Source organism: Podarcis erhardii, assembly GCF_964252035.2.
Source record: "Podarcis erhardii genome assembly, chromosome: 11".
NCBI lineage: Eukaryota > Metazoa > Chordata > Lepidosauria > Squamata > Lacertidae > Podarcis > Podarcis erhardii.
In genome coordinates this window covers 24,874,379-24,892,205 of record NC_138501.1, presented here as the reverse complement: position 1 = coordinate 24,892,205, position 17,827 = coordinate 24,874,379, and the positions used below count along the sequence as shown (strand labels likewise).

Sequence of the window (17,827 nt, the reverse complement as noted above, 5' to 3'; positions counted from 1 at the left end):
GTGAACTGGTGCAGTAGACGAAAAAGGTCCCCTGTATCCCTGGCATATGCATACCATGTGCCCAAAACAATATCGTTTAGGAAGAACTTTTGTTGTGTTAAAAATCCTATCACTTAAGATAATTCTGGAGACTTTACAGATTTAAAAAGTGAATAATTACAAATAGTGTTAAGATATCTCTTGCCTCATGACAAATCCTGAGGACAATGTTTAAAAATTCATTCTGAACTATTAAATCTAGAATGAATAACATGGTCTGGACCTATACCCACAGTTAAAAACATGAAATAGATTGAACAGCTTCACACAAAGCATTCATAGTTTGTAGTTTTTCTGATCATATGTGCAGAACAGTGATTTAAGATCATTACCCTTTCTCAATCTGAGAGTCATCTGCGACTGGACCTAATGGTCAGGGGTCCCTTTACCATTACCTTTACCCTTGCGGGATGCGGGTGGTGCTGTGGGTTAAACCACAGAGCCTAGGGCTTGCCGATCAGAAGGTCGGCGGTTTGAATCCCCGCGACAGGGTGAGCTCCCGTTGCTCAGTCCCTGCTCCTTCCAACCTAGGAGTTCGAAAGCACGAAGTGCAAGTAGATAAATAGGTACCGCTCTGGTGGGAAGGTAAACAGTGTTTCCATGCGCTGCTCTGGTTCTCTAGAAGCGGCTTAGTCATGCTGGCCACCTGACCCAGAAGCTGTACACCGGCTCCCTCGGCCAATAAAGTGAGATGAGCGCCACAACCCCAGAGTCGTCAACGACTGGACCTAATGGTCAGGGGTCCCTTTACCTTTACCCTTTCTCAATCTGTGCTGTGCAATGATTAGTATATGCATACATATGTTTGTGTATGGAAACATGCAGAGACAACTGACAGTCAACATTATTGATTCATCTGACCTTGCATTTACTGTCTGGAACATAATGCAATCATGTTGGGTTACTTCTGCTATTTATTATTAGTGTTGAAAACTGGTATTTTATGCACATCTCAAATTGTTTGACTAAACAGTACATTCCTATATGTGTCTACTTAGAAATAAACTAACTCTTAGATGTGTAGGTATACAATTGCAGTGTCAGCTTTCTTCAGGCATAGTGTTTTTTGCAGCAATTTATCTGAGCTTTCCAGATATTTACAAGTCAGGCAGCAACTCCCGAAATTGCCATGTTGATCAGTCTAGCTCTTTCTAATACTAGAAATATTAGCACATATAGGATAATTACTGTTGTGCAAGAGTAGCAACAATAGCTCCAAATCCTATGGGTAAGAGGTACTTTTTAGATATAAAACACTTCCATTGTTGTTAACTTGTTTTGCAAGTAAAGCAAACAAGTGAGACCTGTAACAGACCATTGCAGCATTAACCGTGCCCGTTTAGTGTTCAGTCAGTTACTCATGCCCTTTCCCAGGGAACACTTTCTCTCCCTCTTCCACCCAGTCAACATTCTGTTGCACTGAGCATGCTCAGTCCTCACTGGGCTATTTTTGGGGTTCCCTCCCTTGGGGTTTCCCCCTAAAGTTGTGTTTTTTTGTTTTGTTTTGTTTTTGCACTTTTGCAAATCTTGCCGTTTCCCTCTTCCTTGAGTATGGATGGTGCTGATTTGGCTGCACAAGGATCCACATCCATCTCTGAACTTCTGAAATGGAGGGAATTGATGTCTAGAAGGACCTAACAATCATGCCCTAAGAAGTATGTCAAGGTTCCTAATGTGCCTGCAGAAGTCTGGGATTTCAGCATAGTTGCTCTCTAACTGGGCAAATATTTGGTCAACATTTAGAATATTGGGGTGAAGAATGTACAGAGATATGCCTGTGAATTAACACTTCTCAGTACATTCATTCACTAAACAAGTTGGTTTTATTAATCTTCCAGATCTTGTTTTCTGTGTCTTCGATTTTCACATTTCTCTGTTCCTTCTCCTTTGAATGTACTTTTCTGTTCTGTTCCCGTCTTGCGTTTACTTCCCACAAATCTAAACATTCTGAATTTATCTCCTCTATTTTGTCTAGTGTTATTTAGAATGTTGGCAAGTCTAATTCTAATCTCAAATTGTTGTGCTATTTCTGCACTTCTGCAGACTGGAATTTTACACACTGAGAAATAAGGAGAGCAGGAGATTACTCTGAAAGCCTTTCATCAGCTAGCAATAAGTATACATTGCATAAGAAGCAAGGACATTGGACTGGCCTTTCCATTCTCTAGTAGTGAACTTTCCAGAATACTACTGGAGAAACAAATGTAGAATATCCGGTGGCCTCTGCTTGTAAGAATAAACAAAAGATTGTCATTCTCCATACTTGGACATTCAGAATCTTATTATAATAATTTAAATAAGAAAATGGGGAAAAGTGCTAGTCAAAGGGAGTATTGGAATGCAGATTATTGTATGCTGGGAACGTGTAGGCTGGAATAAACTCAAATAATAGTAAAGTATCTCACAGAGGAAAAATAAGCCAAGTTCTCTTCTATAATACTATAGTTGGTTAGTTCTTTATTAAAAGAAAGTTTGGGCATACATTAAAAAATTAGTAAGTACGGTACTTCATTTGGATTTGAATGATTTCTCCCATTTTTATGGCTACAAATGTTACTGATATTCAGAAAAGAAGACACGTTTATTTAAATTATGATTAGTATTCATACGGTACAACCATGCCAGGGATATTATGCCTAGATTAAGTTGTCAGTAGTGCAGGTGACTTTGAATTACATCTTCCCATTAATTTCTTAAAAAGGCAGCATTTTAAAAAACGAAATTCATGTGTTTTTAAGTTATATTCATACCTGCAAACAGATTGTTGTAGCTACAATTTACTAGAAATTTAAAACAATTTTGCTGCATAAAGATTCCTTATAAGTAATACCAATAAACACAACAACCATAGGTTATAAAACCATACTGAATGTTGGTCTTTGAGTTGGGAGGTCTAGATCCAAATTGCTGTGCACCTATTAACTCACCAATTAGTGTCATGCACTCAGTTCCCTATCTCTAAAGTGGAAATATCAAAGACAGGGTTGCTGCAAAAATGAATGAGATGAAGTTTAAAGGTAATTTTTCATAGTAATGAATTTGTTAATTCTGGCCATCTCTATGCAAATGGCTTTAAAGTAAAAACAAACAAAACTGTGACTACAAATTCTGTTCTTGACTTTAGCAACCATTCAGTTCATCATAAAAAATCACTCTTTTGTATTACTTTTGTGTTGAGGACTATTTTGCCAGTTGCTCTTGATCCATAGAAAATGGAATTTAGCTCCATCTTTTTGTTTTGTATAGGATATTTTTGACAGTGACTGGTACACATCTCGGAACCTTATTGGAGAAGCAGATATCATTGTGATTAAATACTCTGTAAATGACAAGTCTTCATTTCAAGAAGTAAAGGACATTTATGCACCACTGATAAAAAAAGCATTAAACCACTGTTCAATTCCTGTCATAATTTCTGCTGTTGGTGCAAGACAAAACGGTATGTGCTGGAGCTCATCTTATAAACAGCTGAGGTACCGATATGAGACTAAGTGTTGGGTTAATCATGGTGGGGGAAAACTATGCTGTTAGTTCAATCATGATACGCTTAATGTTTGGTCACAAAACATTTGTACTGTTGGTTAGATTTGTTATAGTCAAGAGACTTGTTCCAGAATTGCACTTCTACATGGTTGGGTAAAGCGCTTAGGTTTGTGTACTCTTGTGCTGTTACTGGGGCTAAGCCAGGAAATGCAAGTTTGCCAAATTTAGTTGCTTTCAGAATTGCCGCTTTTGATATGTTTCAGCAGACTCCTGTGCACATTGACTTGAAAGTAAGTCCCACAGTGTTCAGTGGGGCTTATACCTTAGCAAGTGTGGGTAAGATTGCAACATTAAAATGCTTATTGACATTGCATATCAGTCATTTGCTTGGAAAATTCTTTACATTGTTAGCATTACTTGCCAAACATTTGCCTACTCTATCACAGTATCAGTTCTGTGTGTAACAGGTAACTTCCTAACATCATTTCCTTTCCTTAGTATAGACTTTACATACTGTAGGTCAATCCCAGTAGCTAAGGGATTCTATTAAAAGGGCATACCTCTGTCACCTTTGCATTCAGAAGTTGAAGTCATGCAGGCTGTATTGTCTGTGCTGAAGCCACATTGGTACCCGTCAGGTGTGTGGCCTGCTGGGATCCCACAGACTGTGTAGGAGCTTAACTTATTTGAGTGGATCCTGCACAGTTGCAATTACATTAAAATGATCCAACCATATGGGCAGGGCTGATCAAAAGTGCCTGCCCCATGAAATTTGCATCCCCTCCTGTTACTTCTTTAGTTAGAACCGAAAATATTATTCGCTGCCCAAGTGGGAGCCACTCATGAAAAAGTTATTTAAAGGGTGCCTGATGTGTTCGACTTGAACTTGGACTGAGGCTTTAATCCCTTTTGAGCTATGAAGCTCTGGGCAAATCCCTGCCTATTTATCCCACTGCAGAAGTTTGTTAGGTGAAATTTATGCTCTGGCTGATGAAACAATGAATGCCATCTTCTCAAAAATTGGTAAACATGGTAAAAACTGATTTTGCACATTTGATCTCTACATCTCTCTCTCGTGTATGTGAAGATCTGTTCTGAATCTCATCGTCCCTAGCTTTTGCATGAGCAGAGTCCATTGTCATAACTTTAGCTGTGCCATTGTTTCTCAAGCTTCTAATAGCTGAGATACAGATTTGAGCCCTTACTCATGAAAAGGTTTACTCAGCATGGCCCAGAGTAGTGTTACTTTATGTCTCCATTTTGGTATGCCTCATGGATAATTTTGCTGTGTATCTGTATCATGAGCAATTGAATGATCCAAACACATCTGTGGCAAAATTACCCTGCTCTCAGTGGAAACTAAAGGAGGCTTGTCTAGAGCATTTATTCAGGCAGAGGCATAGTGGGTAGCATCTTTGAGTGGTTATTTCAGGTTGACAGGAAAATTGAAATTTTAACATAATGTATTTATTGTGGCATAGTGACAGGCATATTAGCGTTCCTGCCCCCTAGAATGTTGTTTGGGCATTTATGAGCTATGCACTTTTAGTTTTAATGATGTTTAATGAATTCTGATGAAGGCATTATTTGTGTGAAATCTGATACAGTGGCAAAAGTGAAAAAAAAAGTTTTTGTTTCTTCCTTATTTCTGGTACCTTCCAAGCTAATGTGATTATTGAAAAGTAGTAGCATCAGAGTAGTCTGTAATTTCTTATTGGGAAGCATTTGTTAAAAAGTTTATTCATTACTTAATACATTGTCATGTTTTTGTCCATTATATTGTTGTAAGTTGCAGCTACTTTTAAGTGGTTTTTTAAATGTACCGGTAGTTGCTGTAATGCAGTCCACTGAATTCTTAAGCTTTGTTGCATCATGGGCCCCAATACCTTGCAGACCATTTCCATATGGTAGACTATTTGAAATGCTTTTTAGTTAAAACTATGATGCTACTGTACTGAATAGCAACATGAAGGAAAAGGGGAAACTTTTCCAGATTAAATTTGTGTAAAAAAGGAGAACATGTACAAGAATGAAACTGCTTTGTATGGTCACACTGTTAATAAACAGTCTATTCTACTTTATCTGAAAACATGCCATCAAATTCAACAATAGTTTCTACCACAGTAGGATTGTAATAATACGAACCAGTTTGATATTCATCATACTTATTATTTAAAAGGCTGCAATTTATCCTCATTGATGTAATACCTGATTCCCAGTTGAAATTTCTTTACTGGAATACTTGTGGGCAGTTAACACTAAAAGTATAAAAAAGGTTGTGTTGCATGTTAGTAAACCTTGAAAATTAACCATAGGTAATGAACTTGATGCTTGGTGAAAATGTATTGATGTCTAAAATTTCTCTCTCTCTGCATTTATATATACAGATCTATGTTCTATCAAACTGAATTATACTCAGAATAGACCCATTAAAATTATTGGACCCAAGTTGGTCATGTCCATTAATTTCAGTGGGTCTGCTTTGACTATGCCTACCATTGGATCCAACCTTATGTTTGTCATTTTTGTCATGCTTTTGCAAGGCAATAAGTTATTTGGAGTAGTTGATAATCAGAATATAAATGACCCAAGAGAGATTATTTCAGTGTGACTGCACCACTGCTTTTACAGTAAGAACTGTCAGTAGATAGCAGTCTTCTTTTTCATGAAATATTATCTGATGTGGTTCATAGGCAATTTGATATATCCTAGGGCATACTTGAGATTAAATTTAGGGGGCAAGAAGATCTTGTCTTTTTGAATATCAGCCCCATGTAAACTGATAATACAATATAGTAATGCACTTAAATATTTTTATTTATAACAGCACAAGTTTGTTTGCTATGGGAACCTTTTTCCTTCAGTTAACAATGAAAATAACAGATAATGCTGTCTGCAGAGCCTTGTTTACTCTGTCTGTGGTTCTACTGACACTGCTTAGTAAGGAATGCAGAATTCTTGTGTAATATCATGCTGACTGCAATTTAGAGGAAATTGTGGTCTGGCAAATGTGCTTGCAAAGTGTTACAAGCTTTCCTCATTATTTGCCTTATGATTTATAATGGCCTACCATTGAAACTTGTCTTAAATTTTTGAAACTTTTGATAAATTGAAAAGTGAAGTGACAATAATAAGACACTTAATTTCATTTGGGGGGGAGGAAATACTGTGTCATGCACATTAATCATTTCAGCAAGCCATATTTGCATTTCAGAAGGGATCTTTGTAGAAAGCCTTGATGCAACCTTAGCTGTTATACATCAAACAAACAGCGAATAACAAGATAAGGGGTGGTATTCAGTGCTAGTCCTACTCAGAGTAGACCTGTTGAAGTAAATGCACATTACTAGGTTCATTAATTTCAGTGGATCTGTGCTGAGTAGAATTTAGTTGAATAGAACCCATGTTCAAAACTAGCTTGCAATAAGAAAAATAAGATATAATATAATTAACATGAAAGTATTGTTTAATTCTTGTTGGAGTAGCTCTGCATTTGTACTTGCATTATTTATGCTGTTAATAGATTTAAAAATCTTACCTTTTGTTGAATGTGCTATTAATTCCTCAGTATGGTTTTGAAGCTACTGAAGAAGAGCCAATTTAATTAAAATATTTTGCATAAATAATTTGTTTTCTCAGAAGTTCCCTGCACTTGTCCTTTGTGCATCTCAGACAGAGGGAGCTGTGTTACAGCTTCTGAAGGGATTCAGCTTGCTAAAGAACTTGGAGCTACTTATTTGGAACTGCACAGTCTCAATGATTTCTACATAGGAAAATATTTTGGAGGAGTGGTAAGTAGAAAAGAATCTCAGAATGATCAAATGGTAAGATTTCAAATATCTTTTGAAATTTGGACTTTGATTTTTCTTGGACGGATATGGACATTGGCTACTCCTGCTCTGACCTGAAGTCCACTGGATGACATAGGTCAAATTATATATATATATATATATTTCTGTTTCGTACACTATCCCCACAGAGAGCCAGCATGGTGTAGTGGTTAAAGTGTTGTATTAGGACCAGGGAGAACAGAGTTCACCCAGCTGTGAACCTGGGTCAGTCACTCCCTCTTAGCCTAATGTGCTTCACAAGGTTATTAAGAGGATAAAATGGGAAGGGGGAGAATCTTGTATGACACCTTGAGCTCCTTGAAGGAAAGATGGGATATAAATGTGGCAACTCATTATGACAGTTTAAACTTTAGCTTAAAGCTATCGGACAGAGTTGTTGCAAGGGTAAATTGTATAAGTGAAATAAACGGTGTAATTGGAACATTTTGCTCAAGGTACCACAGGAAATCATATTAGGAAATGGGGGTATTTTCACGGACAACAGTCCTGCACTGCCTCTTCTCCAAGCCATTTTTAAGGCCACCTCCTTCATTGTTCAAAGTCCACTATTTTGGAAGGAGAAAGTCTACATGTACAGTGGTACCTCGGGTTACAGATGCTTCAGGTTACAGACGCTTCAGGTTACATACTCTGCTAACCCAGAAATAGTACCTCGGGTTAAGAACTTTGCTTCAGGATGAGAACAGAAATCGTGCTCCGGCGGCACGGTGGCAGCGGCACGGTGGCCATTAGCTAAAGTGGTACCTCAGGTTAAGAACAGTTTCAGGTTAAGAATGGACCTCCAGAACAAATTAAGTTCTTAACCCGAGGTAGCACTGTAATGAATGGTACTTGGAGGAGTGGAACTAAATTAAATTGAAATGCAGCAGAAGTGTTTCAGCACTATCGTGAATGTGCTTTCTGAAACACAACTGCCTTTGAGTTCAGTGGGACTTGCTCCTAGTATGCGAGTATAGTATTACGCCCTTAATCTGGATGCATTTTGTACAGTTGCAATATGTAAGAAGTGCTGTTGTTGCATACTCCTAGCTGGGGCAACGCTGCCGCTGATTAGTATGGACAGGGCAGGGGAAGCAATGGGTTGGTGGTGGCATTCAGGGGTGTACATAAGGGTTGGTCGGGTTGGCCCCTGCTAAGGACGCAGGCCCATGAGGGCACAAAAATTGTGCCACTTAGAGTGGCTTAGAGCCCATAGCCTTCTTTCCTATTGGACTTACTGGCGCGTTGCGCCAGGGCGCTGGCCTCTCAGGGGCGCCCCAGTGAGTGGGGGAGCTGCGTGGCTTTGCCGGCGGCCTCCCCTTTCCCTGCACACCCGCCAGCTGTGCCCCGTCAACCATATGGCTGGCGGGCGGGCAGCTTGCCTCCCAAGCCTTTGCGGGAGGAGAGCGATCCCCACAGAGGCTTGGGAAAAGGTTAAACAACTCTGGGAAATGGAGGGGGCAGCGCGCCGGAGGGATCTTTGCACCATGGCGCCAGATATGCTTAAGACAGCCCTGTCAGAGCTCATCTGTGCTCTCTTTTCTGAGTGTCTGGGCAAGACCTACAGGCTCCTCTGGGTGCCTTTGCAATAGAATCCAGTCACTTGCTGGGGGCCCCTCCCCAGTGGGTGGCGGTGCTATTAGAAGTGTGAGGGCTCAGATGGAAGAAAGAAGAGGCAGGGTGAGAGTTGCAGGAGGAGGAAAAAGGAAGGGAGGGTAGAAGAAGGCAGAAGGGAAAGCAGGAACCAGAGGGAGGGAGGAAAGCAGGCAGAGGGACCAATGGAGGAGGAGGGGAGGTGGTGCAGAGCAGACCCAACTCTAATGGCCAAGGAGGAAACAACTGGCAGAGTGCAGTAGGTGATGAAAAGCAAAGTTTTTGAATTTTGGCTCTATGGTCTCTCCTGGCTTCAGAGGAACCAATATATCTCCTCAATATATCTCTTCAGAGGGGTGGTGCTGATACATCTCCTTGCCAAGGTCACAAAGGAGCCTAGGTACACCTCTGGTAGCAGTGGGCCTAAGCACATGTGCATCACCAACCTGTCCTTCCTCATCCCAGTCTTGGCAAACAGCAGCTTTGAGGATGGTACAGTGGCAATTCCCTCACATGCCACAACTAGTTTAAAAATGATTTAGGCTGCAGTTATATGCACATTTTCCAGGTAATTAATCTCACGGAAGGCTTTCTTCTGAGTAGACATTCAGAGGATAGGGCTATTAATTTAAAAGGTCTCTAAAGTGATAAATAGTTCATTTCAGTTCATTAATTACATTAGCCATTGGCTAGCCATATCAGATTTTTTTAAAGAAATTGTTTGAATGGATACAGATTACACCCAAGATCATAGAGCAAATGACATTCTCAAATGAATCACTGTCTTGAAAACAGTAGCAATAGATTCCAAATTATTTCTGGGAAACAATATTTAGTGCCATTAATGGATTTGCCAATCTTAATTGTGTATTGGAAGTGAGCCTGTTTTAAGATTTCTGCAGTTTGGTTTGCAGTCAGTAGGCACTTTAGTTTGTCTGTTGAATCAGCTACTTTAAAAATGAACTTCAATAGACGTTAGGTTTCTCCCATGGAAAACAGGATAGTTAATGTGCAGAGTAGTAATTTAGCTGTGAGGGAGCTAATTGAATACATATTATGTTGATTTGTTATTTTTTTAAAATTAACATCTGTGAGAGCTGTCCTCATTTGCTTGGCTTTGCCTACTAAATTTATTCTATAAGCACTTTGGGCATGGTGTTCCTCCCTTGTACTAATTTCTATTAGTGTTATTTTGAAGCAGGAATGATAAAGGCTAATCTTTTAAAGATTTGTTGGTATAATAAGCAATACCTCATTTCATCAAGTTTGGATGATTTTCATGTTCTTCCTTCAGAGAGGCTTATGAGGCCCCCATTGCTGCACCAAGGAGCCTCAGTGCACAACACAGCACCTAGCAGAACTATGGCAAGGCACTCATAAGCATGGGCATAGGGACTGGCATGTACCTGTGAGCTCTAGAGTCTACTTCCATACAGATAGGGCCAGCTCTGCAGCCTGTCCAGTGTATGCAAATCTGTGGACTAGATTATGTTCTTTCTTAGCTGCTAAGTTTGTATCAAAATTTACTTCTTTACTTGCAAGTAAATGCCTCTGTGGTTTGGTCTTGGGCGGGAGCCAGAATAATCCTCTCTTGCATTGGGCACCCTATACACCCTTTACATAAAAGGCCTTCCTACAAAACGTTTACAAAGAATGTTTAAAATTTCAAAGAGGAGGAGGCTTACTTCATTTCCACTAGCAGGGAATTCCATAATAGACATAGAGGCTGCTGGAGGAAATGCCCTGTTTCTTGTACTCGGCAGATGAGGCTAATTTAATGGGAGAAAGAGTAAAAACTACATGGAGATTTGGACTCTTGGTCAGTTCTGGTCAGTTCTGAAACAGCCAAACTCCCTGCCACTAACAACAAACTAACTCCACTAACATAGGAGTCATCCTTTCTACTTTTCTTAATATCTTCTAAATGTTCAGTGCTCCTGCTTTTGTATGAAAAGGTACATAAGAAATTTGTTATCTTTCTAAGTGATTAAAGTGTCCAGTCAGCATTAACCATAATTGATCTGCTGTGGCTTCTTAAATAAATCTCAGAAGGTTAAGTAAATATATATGTGTATATTTTATTTTAGCTGGAATATTTTATGATACAAAGCTTGAATCAGAAATCTTCTGAAAAAATGAAGAAAAGGAAAAAAAGCCATAAGTGCCATGGAGTTAAGCCACCTCAACTTGATCAGCCAGGTATAATTTCCAACAGAGCACATCTAAGTGACGGGAGATGGAGGGAGAATTTATCAATTTTAAAGCCTCCTGGCCTGCGCTGTCAGGGGTGGGGGGTCTTCTTTTTATGGTTCTTTTGAGTGTGTTTTTGACAAACCCTCCCATTTCAATGGAAGAGAAACTAACACAGTAGTTCTATACTTGTGTAGTTGATAGGTCTGATCCTAGGATCACTCAGGGGGATGGAGGGCTCTGGTAGACCATAAGCTGCCTTATCCCTGGAATGCCCTGTTTTGGGACTAACTCCTGGCAGGCTTGCTGCAGCAGAGGGGCTTCAGGGCCTAGAGGAAAGTACGAGTTACAACAAATAATTATAGTATCTGAATAGAAGCCAGCTGTAAGTTCTCTGGCACCTAACAGCTTTTATTATTCATGCTCCACTGGTATTATTTTCCACCCCACCCCACATCCTCTACTGGCCAGATGGCAAAAGGGCCCTGGCCCATAATGAGGAATCAGGTGAGTTTCTTGAACTCTGATTACGTTAAGTGCATGGCTGCTGTCAAAAATGCTGTGTAGCTCCTCAGACTCCTCTGGCATCTAGTACAATTTCCCCTGACATCAGAATGTTCTGCATTTTTTTCACTATTACAAGCAGTTGCTGGTGATGTTCAGTATAAAACGTAGTTTGGCCTTTGTGAGTATGCAGCCTTTTATCCTCACAGTCCTTTGGCTATATCGTTTAAAAGAACTGAAGTTCAAGCAATTCTCCAATGATTAATTTCAGAAACATCTAATTTTTTAGTAAATGTTTTTACAATTTGTATTAACCTGAGAAGTTAGAGAAACTGGGCTTCCTTTGATGGCCAAAGTGTAGTAAAGAGAAATGTATTTAGGGCAGTTAGGAAAACGCTGTTATGTCCTCATTTAATCCAGTCCCAGGGAATAAAAATGCTTTTGTTTGCATTGTGCCTAGTGCAAATTTGTAGTTACAAACAGTTTATTCATGATTTCTATTTTTTTTGTTTTGTTTTAGAAAAAATGCCAATTTTAAAAGGTGAAGCCTCGCATTATGACTCCGATTTACATAACCTGCTGTTCTGTTGCCAGTGTGCAGATGTGGTATTTTATTCTGAAGACTTGAAGGAAGTAGCAGAAGCTCACAGGATTGTTCTGTGCTCTGTTAGCCATGTGTTCATGTTACTCTTTAATGTGAAGAGTCCAGCAGACATTCAGGATTCCTCCATCATTCGAACTGCCCAGACCCTCTTTGCAGCAAATCGGCAAGCTGTGCTTCCTGTTTTAAACCACAACTCATCGTGCAACTCACCAGTAAGAGTCATTGTTAAAGACTCTTTCTTCTGTTCTTGTTTGTCAGACATTCTGCACTTCATTTACTCAGGTATCCTGTCAGAATGGTTCTGGCTGTTTTTTGTCTTTTAGCAAGAAAGAGCTAACCTACTGCAATGGGGCTGCATACCATCTCGCTAGAGGCCTAGTTCTCATTGTTGTAATAAATCTGCACCTGAACTTAACCACTTCAGACTTGAAGTAGATGCATACAGATTACTAGCATGTCAGGGAGTAGACTATCTGAAAACTTTTCTTCCAAATGTCTGGTGTTCTTTTATGTAGGGATTTTTTTTTTTTAATGAAGGAGATTTTAGTGGGAAGTGTAAATGTTGCCAGAACTTTTGTTTGCACAATTTAAGTTGGTTGGGCACCAGACTATCCCGTTCTCATCATCTTTGTTGTTTTCTGATTATTACATACCGTATTTTTTGCACCATAACACTCACTTTTTTCCTCCTAGAAAGTAAGGGGAAATGTCTGTGCGTGTTATGGAGCGAATGCCTGCGGGTGGCAGGGGGATCTGCTGCAGTCGTGAGCAGAGGATCCATGGTTCCCCTTCCTTCCCTCCTCCGTGGTTACAAAGCATGGATCCACATGGATCCTCAGGATTTTTGCATTGGGCTACTCCAAACTCACTGTCAGATCACATGTCTGTGGCCACAGCATGAACCACAAAAATCATATATCCACTATTTCGTTTAGAATATTTGTTTTCTTGTTTTCCTCCTCTAAAAACTACGTGCGTGTTATGGTCTGGTGCGTGTTATAGAGCGAAAAATACGGTATTTTAAGAACTTTTGCTGAATAGTGGTGATGGAGGAAAAGTGATATTGATGACCAAACTTGGAGATGATAGACTTTGGCACTTGGTTACTCTACTAAGGAGGTGCAATAAAGCAATCCACCAAGCTATTGCAGTCAAGAGCCTTTGAAGAAGGAAATAAAAAAAACAAACAAAATGGAAATAGTGCAATGGCACTCTTTGGTGGATTGTACCCAATTTTACTGCCCTAAGATTCCTTAAACTTAGAGTGTTGCTGTCTACACATGGTGTTCTTGCTCTTGAAAGGACTGTTCCTTTCAGTGTGTTTGAGGACAACTCCAGTCACATGCCTGTTGGTTTTATTGCACTAGGTGGGGATGCCATATTCTCCAGGAAATCTGTTTATGCATCAAAACCCATGCAGAACTCTGAATCTAGGTGTCATGTCTAAACGTGTATTTTCTTCCAAGTCTGATGCTGAAATGTTGTTGTTGTGTATGTGTGCATTGAAGGATGCAACTTCACAACCTTTGCAAGGCCAGTTGTTCAAGAGCAAACAGATTCCTCCTCTCCAGTTCTAATTACAGTGGTGCCCCGCAAGACGAATGCCTCGCAAGACGGAAAACTCGCTAGACGAAAGAGTTTTCCGTTTTGGAGGTGCTTCGCAAAACGAATTTCCTATGGGCTTGCTTCGCAAGATGAAAATGTCTTGCAAGTTCCTGCGGGGTTTTTTTCCTCCCCCCCCCCTTTTCTAAGCCGCTAAGCCGCTAAAAGCCACTAAACCGCTAATAGCGCTAATCCGCTAAGCCGTCAATGGGCTTGCTTCGCAAGACGAAAAAATCGCTAGACGAAGAGACTCACAGAACGGATTCTTTTCGTCTTGCGAGGCACCACTGTATTTCTTTATTTAAAAGTCAGGAACTGGGGAGGTAGTTTTGTCACTTCTTGTCATTCACACCATAGGGATGTCTTATTAGTGCCGATGACACCCACATTACTAACATCAGGCACAATAACAGTGACTTTGCTATTCGGGCATGTGGAGAGGCAAGGTTTTCCTTTTCCCAGGTACCAAATATAGTTCTTTCAGTGATACAAAAATGCAGTGTCCCTGCGGCAGAAATGCCACCCTCTGAGAAGATGCTTGGGTTGTGTGCAGCACATATTGGTAATAACTGCATTTCTGGAGCTAAAAAACTGATAGTCTGAGAGGAGCCATAGCCTAGAAGTATTGTTTATCTCATCTCCACAGGTGCTTTCCAATGGGAACTATTAGAAGAACATATCAAAAAGAAGCTGAAGGATCTTGGGAACGTTGAGCTTGTTCTTGAGAGAGTAAAATGTATCTTGAAAATTCCAGGAAAGGTAAGCCACATTATTTTATCTTTCAGTTGCATTTATTGGATTGCAAAAAGGACCAGATGGAGTGGTTTGGATCCCTTAGATACAATATTTATCAATAAAGGGTGTTAAGTCCAAATGACTCACCATTAAGTTCAGTATTAGTTAGGCTATAGAAATCAGTGGCGTAGCGTGGGTTGTCAGCACCCGGGGCAAGGCAAGTAATTTGCGCCCCCTAACCCCTGGATTTTAGCACTCGAGTGCGAGCGCGCCCCCCCAGATGTTGCGGCCGGCCCCCCCCTGCACCCCCCACGCTACGCCACTGGGGCTGGGGGCGAGCGAAGGAGCCAAGGACCCCCCCCCTTAAGGCTCAGCAGGAATTTATTAAATTTATTATTTGCGGCGCCCCCGCGGGCCGAGGCAGCCGAAGCCCCCTCCCCTCGGGCGCCTCCCCGCCCCCTCCTCTCCTTGGGCTGTAGGTGGAGCCCGCGCTCCGAGGCGCTCCAGATTGGGGCTTGGCGAGCGCCTCTCCTCCCCCCCCCGGCCTGGACCGGGGGCTTCCAGCCGCGCTCCGTCCTCGCCCGACCCCCCCCCCAGCTGAGAGTTGCGCTGAGAGCCGGAGCTAGCGGCGCCCCCTTCAGCCGGGAGACCCTCGCCCGCCCGCCGGCTTCCTCTCGGAGGGTGTTGGGGAGCGCAGGGCGCGGCGAGGCCCCTCGGAGCTCTCCTCCCCCCCAGTCGGCAGAAGCAGCCACCGCCTGTGGCTGGGCCGAGGGGATGGCGGCGGCGGCGGGGTGCGGAGGTGTTGGTGCCGGCGGCAGCGCTGCTGCAGTGGCTGCTCCTCTTGCGAGCAGTGAGTGGAGCGCAGCCGCAGCGGTGGCGGCGGGGGGCGCGCGCGCACTAGGGCGGCGGGGGCGGCGGGGGCGGGGAGGCCGGCGGAGGAAGGAACTTGTCCCTTCCCTCTGGACTCGCGCCCCCCCAGAAGTTGCGCCCGGTGCGGCCGGCACCCCTGGCACCCCCCACGCTACGCCACTGATAGAAATAGGGGAAGATGGTGAATTCAGCAACTGGAAAGATTATAAACTTTTTGAATATGTGGATTTAATAACTCACGGGAGATGATGGCAGAGTATTCAAAAACAATCCTTATTAAACAATTATTTCTTTATTAATATTCTTCCTAACAATGAAAGAGTTTAAAATACAGCTATGGGAAGCTTAAATGCTAACAAGTGTCAGGTTTCAAAGGGGAAAATATTTGGTTCATATAAGGGAGCAGTACTTTATTTTGTTTATGAATGTTGATGCAGAAGCAGCCCTGCCATCCCACTAGGTGAAGTAGCTGTCTCAGGCTGCCAGCTTCTGGATACCTTTAAGAGAGACACACTCATCTGACCCAAGGCTGGGACACAATGTGCATGGGTGGTCTTTTGCACAACAAGATAGGTGCAGGATAACTTTGTGATGGATTGTGCCCCATGGTCAGAAACAAAGTGTCGTGTTCAGGATTCTATGTATGCGTAGGAGAATGTTACATTTATTTTTGCAACCTCTCACCTTGATCTTCCCAGTATTAGGTGTCTAGCTAGAGGAACATCCCAAAAGGTAAGGGGCTAGGGTATGCTACTGGCGAGGAAATACTGATTACTACCCTGTGTCAGAATTATGGTCTGTGGGACGCTATATGCATCCCGGGGGGGGGCTTACAGTGGCAGGCTACATATTTAGAGTAAGAACCATTGTGAGATCTCTATTTATGGTAGTAGAAATGAAAAGGGAGGAAGAGCTTTTGAAAGTGTGCAACAGATGTTGCTGATCAGTTGTGAACAAAGTGAAAAGAACAGGCTCAGTGGTTTCATATCATTTGCTACAAAAGCAGGAACAAAGGTAGGCACTTAAAAAGCATTGGCACTCACATGTTCGCCTGTCTTTTCCTTTTTCAGGTTAACAGCTCAAGAAATTGCAGATCATATTTGTCAAAAAGGCCCCTGCAGTTATGTAACAGCTCTCTCAGGCTCTTCTTTAACACTACTGTATTAGCTGATGTCATGTTCAAGATACAAGGTATTAAGCTTATCTCATTTGTTTTCCCACCTTTTCCCTTTAAATAGTCAAACAATGATAAAATACCTCCTGGTGATAAATTGAATAACTATTTCAATAAAAATGAGTGGCACCATCAATATGCTTTCATGATCTATAATATGAGGGAGAATTCAATATGTAAGAGCCTATCATAAGAAGAGCCTGCTGGATCAGGCCAATGGCCCATCTAGTCCCGCATCCTGTTCCCACAGTGACCAACTAGATGCCTGTGAAAAACTTGCAAGCAGGATTCGAGCACAAGAGCACTCTTCCCTCCTGTGGTTTCCAGCAGTATTTATTATAGTGTTGCGAAAATGTTTCAAAGCCGAATGTATGATAGGAGAGGGGGGAATCTCATTTGATATTTGATTATATTGCAAAATCACAATTACAACAGTGCCTTTAGTAGGCTGTCTAAAATAATCACAAAATAGTTTCAAAGCTTCCAGGTCTCCCAGAACTTTTCAGCAGGCTAGATGGTAAAAACAGAGAAGTGGGATATGGGAAGGAGGAAACGTTTTTTTAAAGCTGATTTTAAAGTCATGGAGCTTATACAGTTGAACCACGGTTGTCAGATGTAATCCGTTCTGGAAGACCATTGGACTTCTGAAACATTTGACAACCAAGGTGCAATTGCCAGTTGGCAAAACCCATTGAAAAAATGGAGAAACGCACCTTGGAAGCCATTCGACTTCTGAGGCGCATTCGAAAACGGAAGCATTCACCAGGTTGTCAGAGTTCGAAAACTGAAGCTTTCTACTTCAGAAGCTTTCGACAATTGAGGTTCCACTGTATCTGATCAAAATCTCAAAACAATGGGGAAGGAGGTAGTATGAGAATGGTTAGGGGCCAGCTGGAAAAAAGAATCATAAATGTGGCCGATACCTGATCCCTCAAAACTCAAGAATTGTCTGTTATACAGGTCTGTCTCCAACCTTAGGCAAAACACACAGGTTTCTTAGTAGGTGGAAACCACGACGCAGGCCTGTTACAGCTTCTGGGCTTGACAAGGCATCTGACCCTCACCTGAGCCTTCTCCAGCCAAGGAATCACACACCTCTTCCCTGAGCTAGCGAGCCCCACCTGGACTGTGGGCCCTTGCCTGCCTTCCCTCAGAGCCGACAGCTCTAGAATCCTGAGATCAGGGGTGGTACATCCTGTTTTG

General features: G+C 41.7%; 1 protein-coding gene across 5 annotated transcripts in view; it reads left to right on the top strand.

Annotated features, from left to right (window-relative positions):
• RHOBTB3 (Rho related BTB domain containing 3) overlaps positions 1 to 17,827 on the top strand; it is a 35,801-nt gene that overhangs the window by 5,397 nt on the left and 12,577 nt on the right. For all 5 annotated transcript variants that reach the window (XM_081880478.1, XM_081880479.1, XM_081880477.1 and 2 more), the window contains 6 exons: positions 3,286 to 3,478; positions 7,162 to 7,313; positions 11,033 to 11,144; positions 12,160 to 12,525; positions 14,492 to 14,604; positions 16,521 to 16,641. In XM_081880478.1, the coding sequence (XP_081736604.1) occupies positions 3,286 to 3,478; positions 7,162 to 7,313; positions 11,033 to 11,144; positions 12,160 to 12,525; positions 14,492 to 14,604; positions 16,521 to 16,641 (1,057 nt within the window). The remainder of the gene's footprint in view (positions 1 to 3,285; positions 3,479 to 7,161; positions 7,314 to 11,032; positions 11,145 to 12,159; positions 12,526 to 14,491; positions 14,605 to 16,520; positions 16,642 to 17,827) is intronic.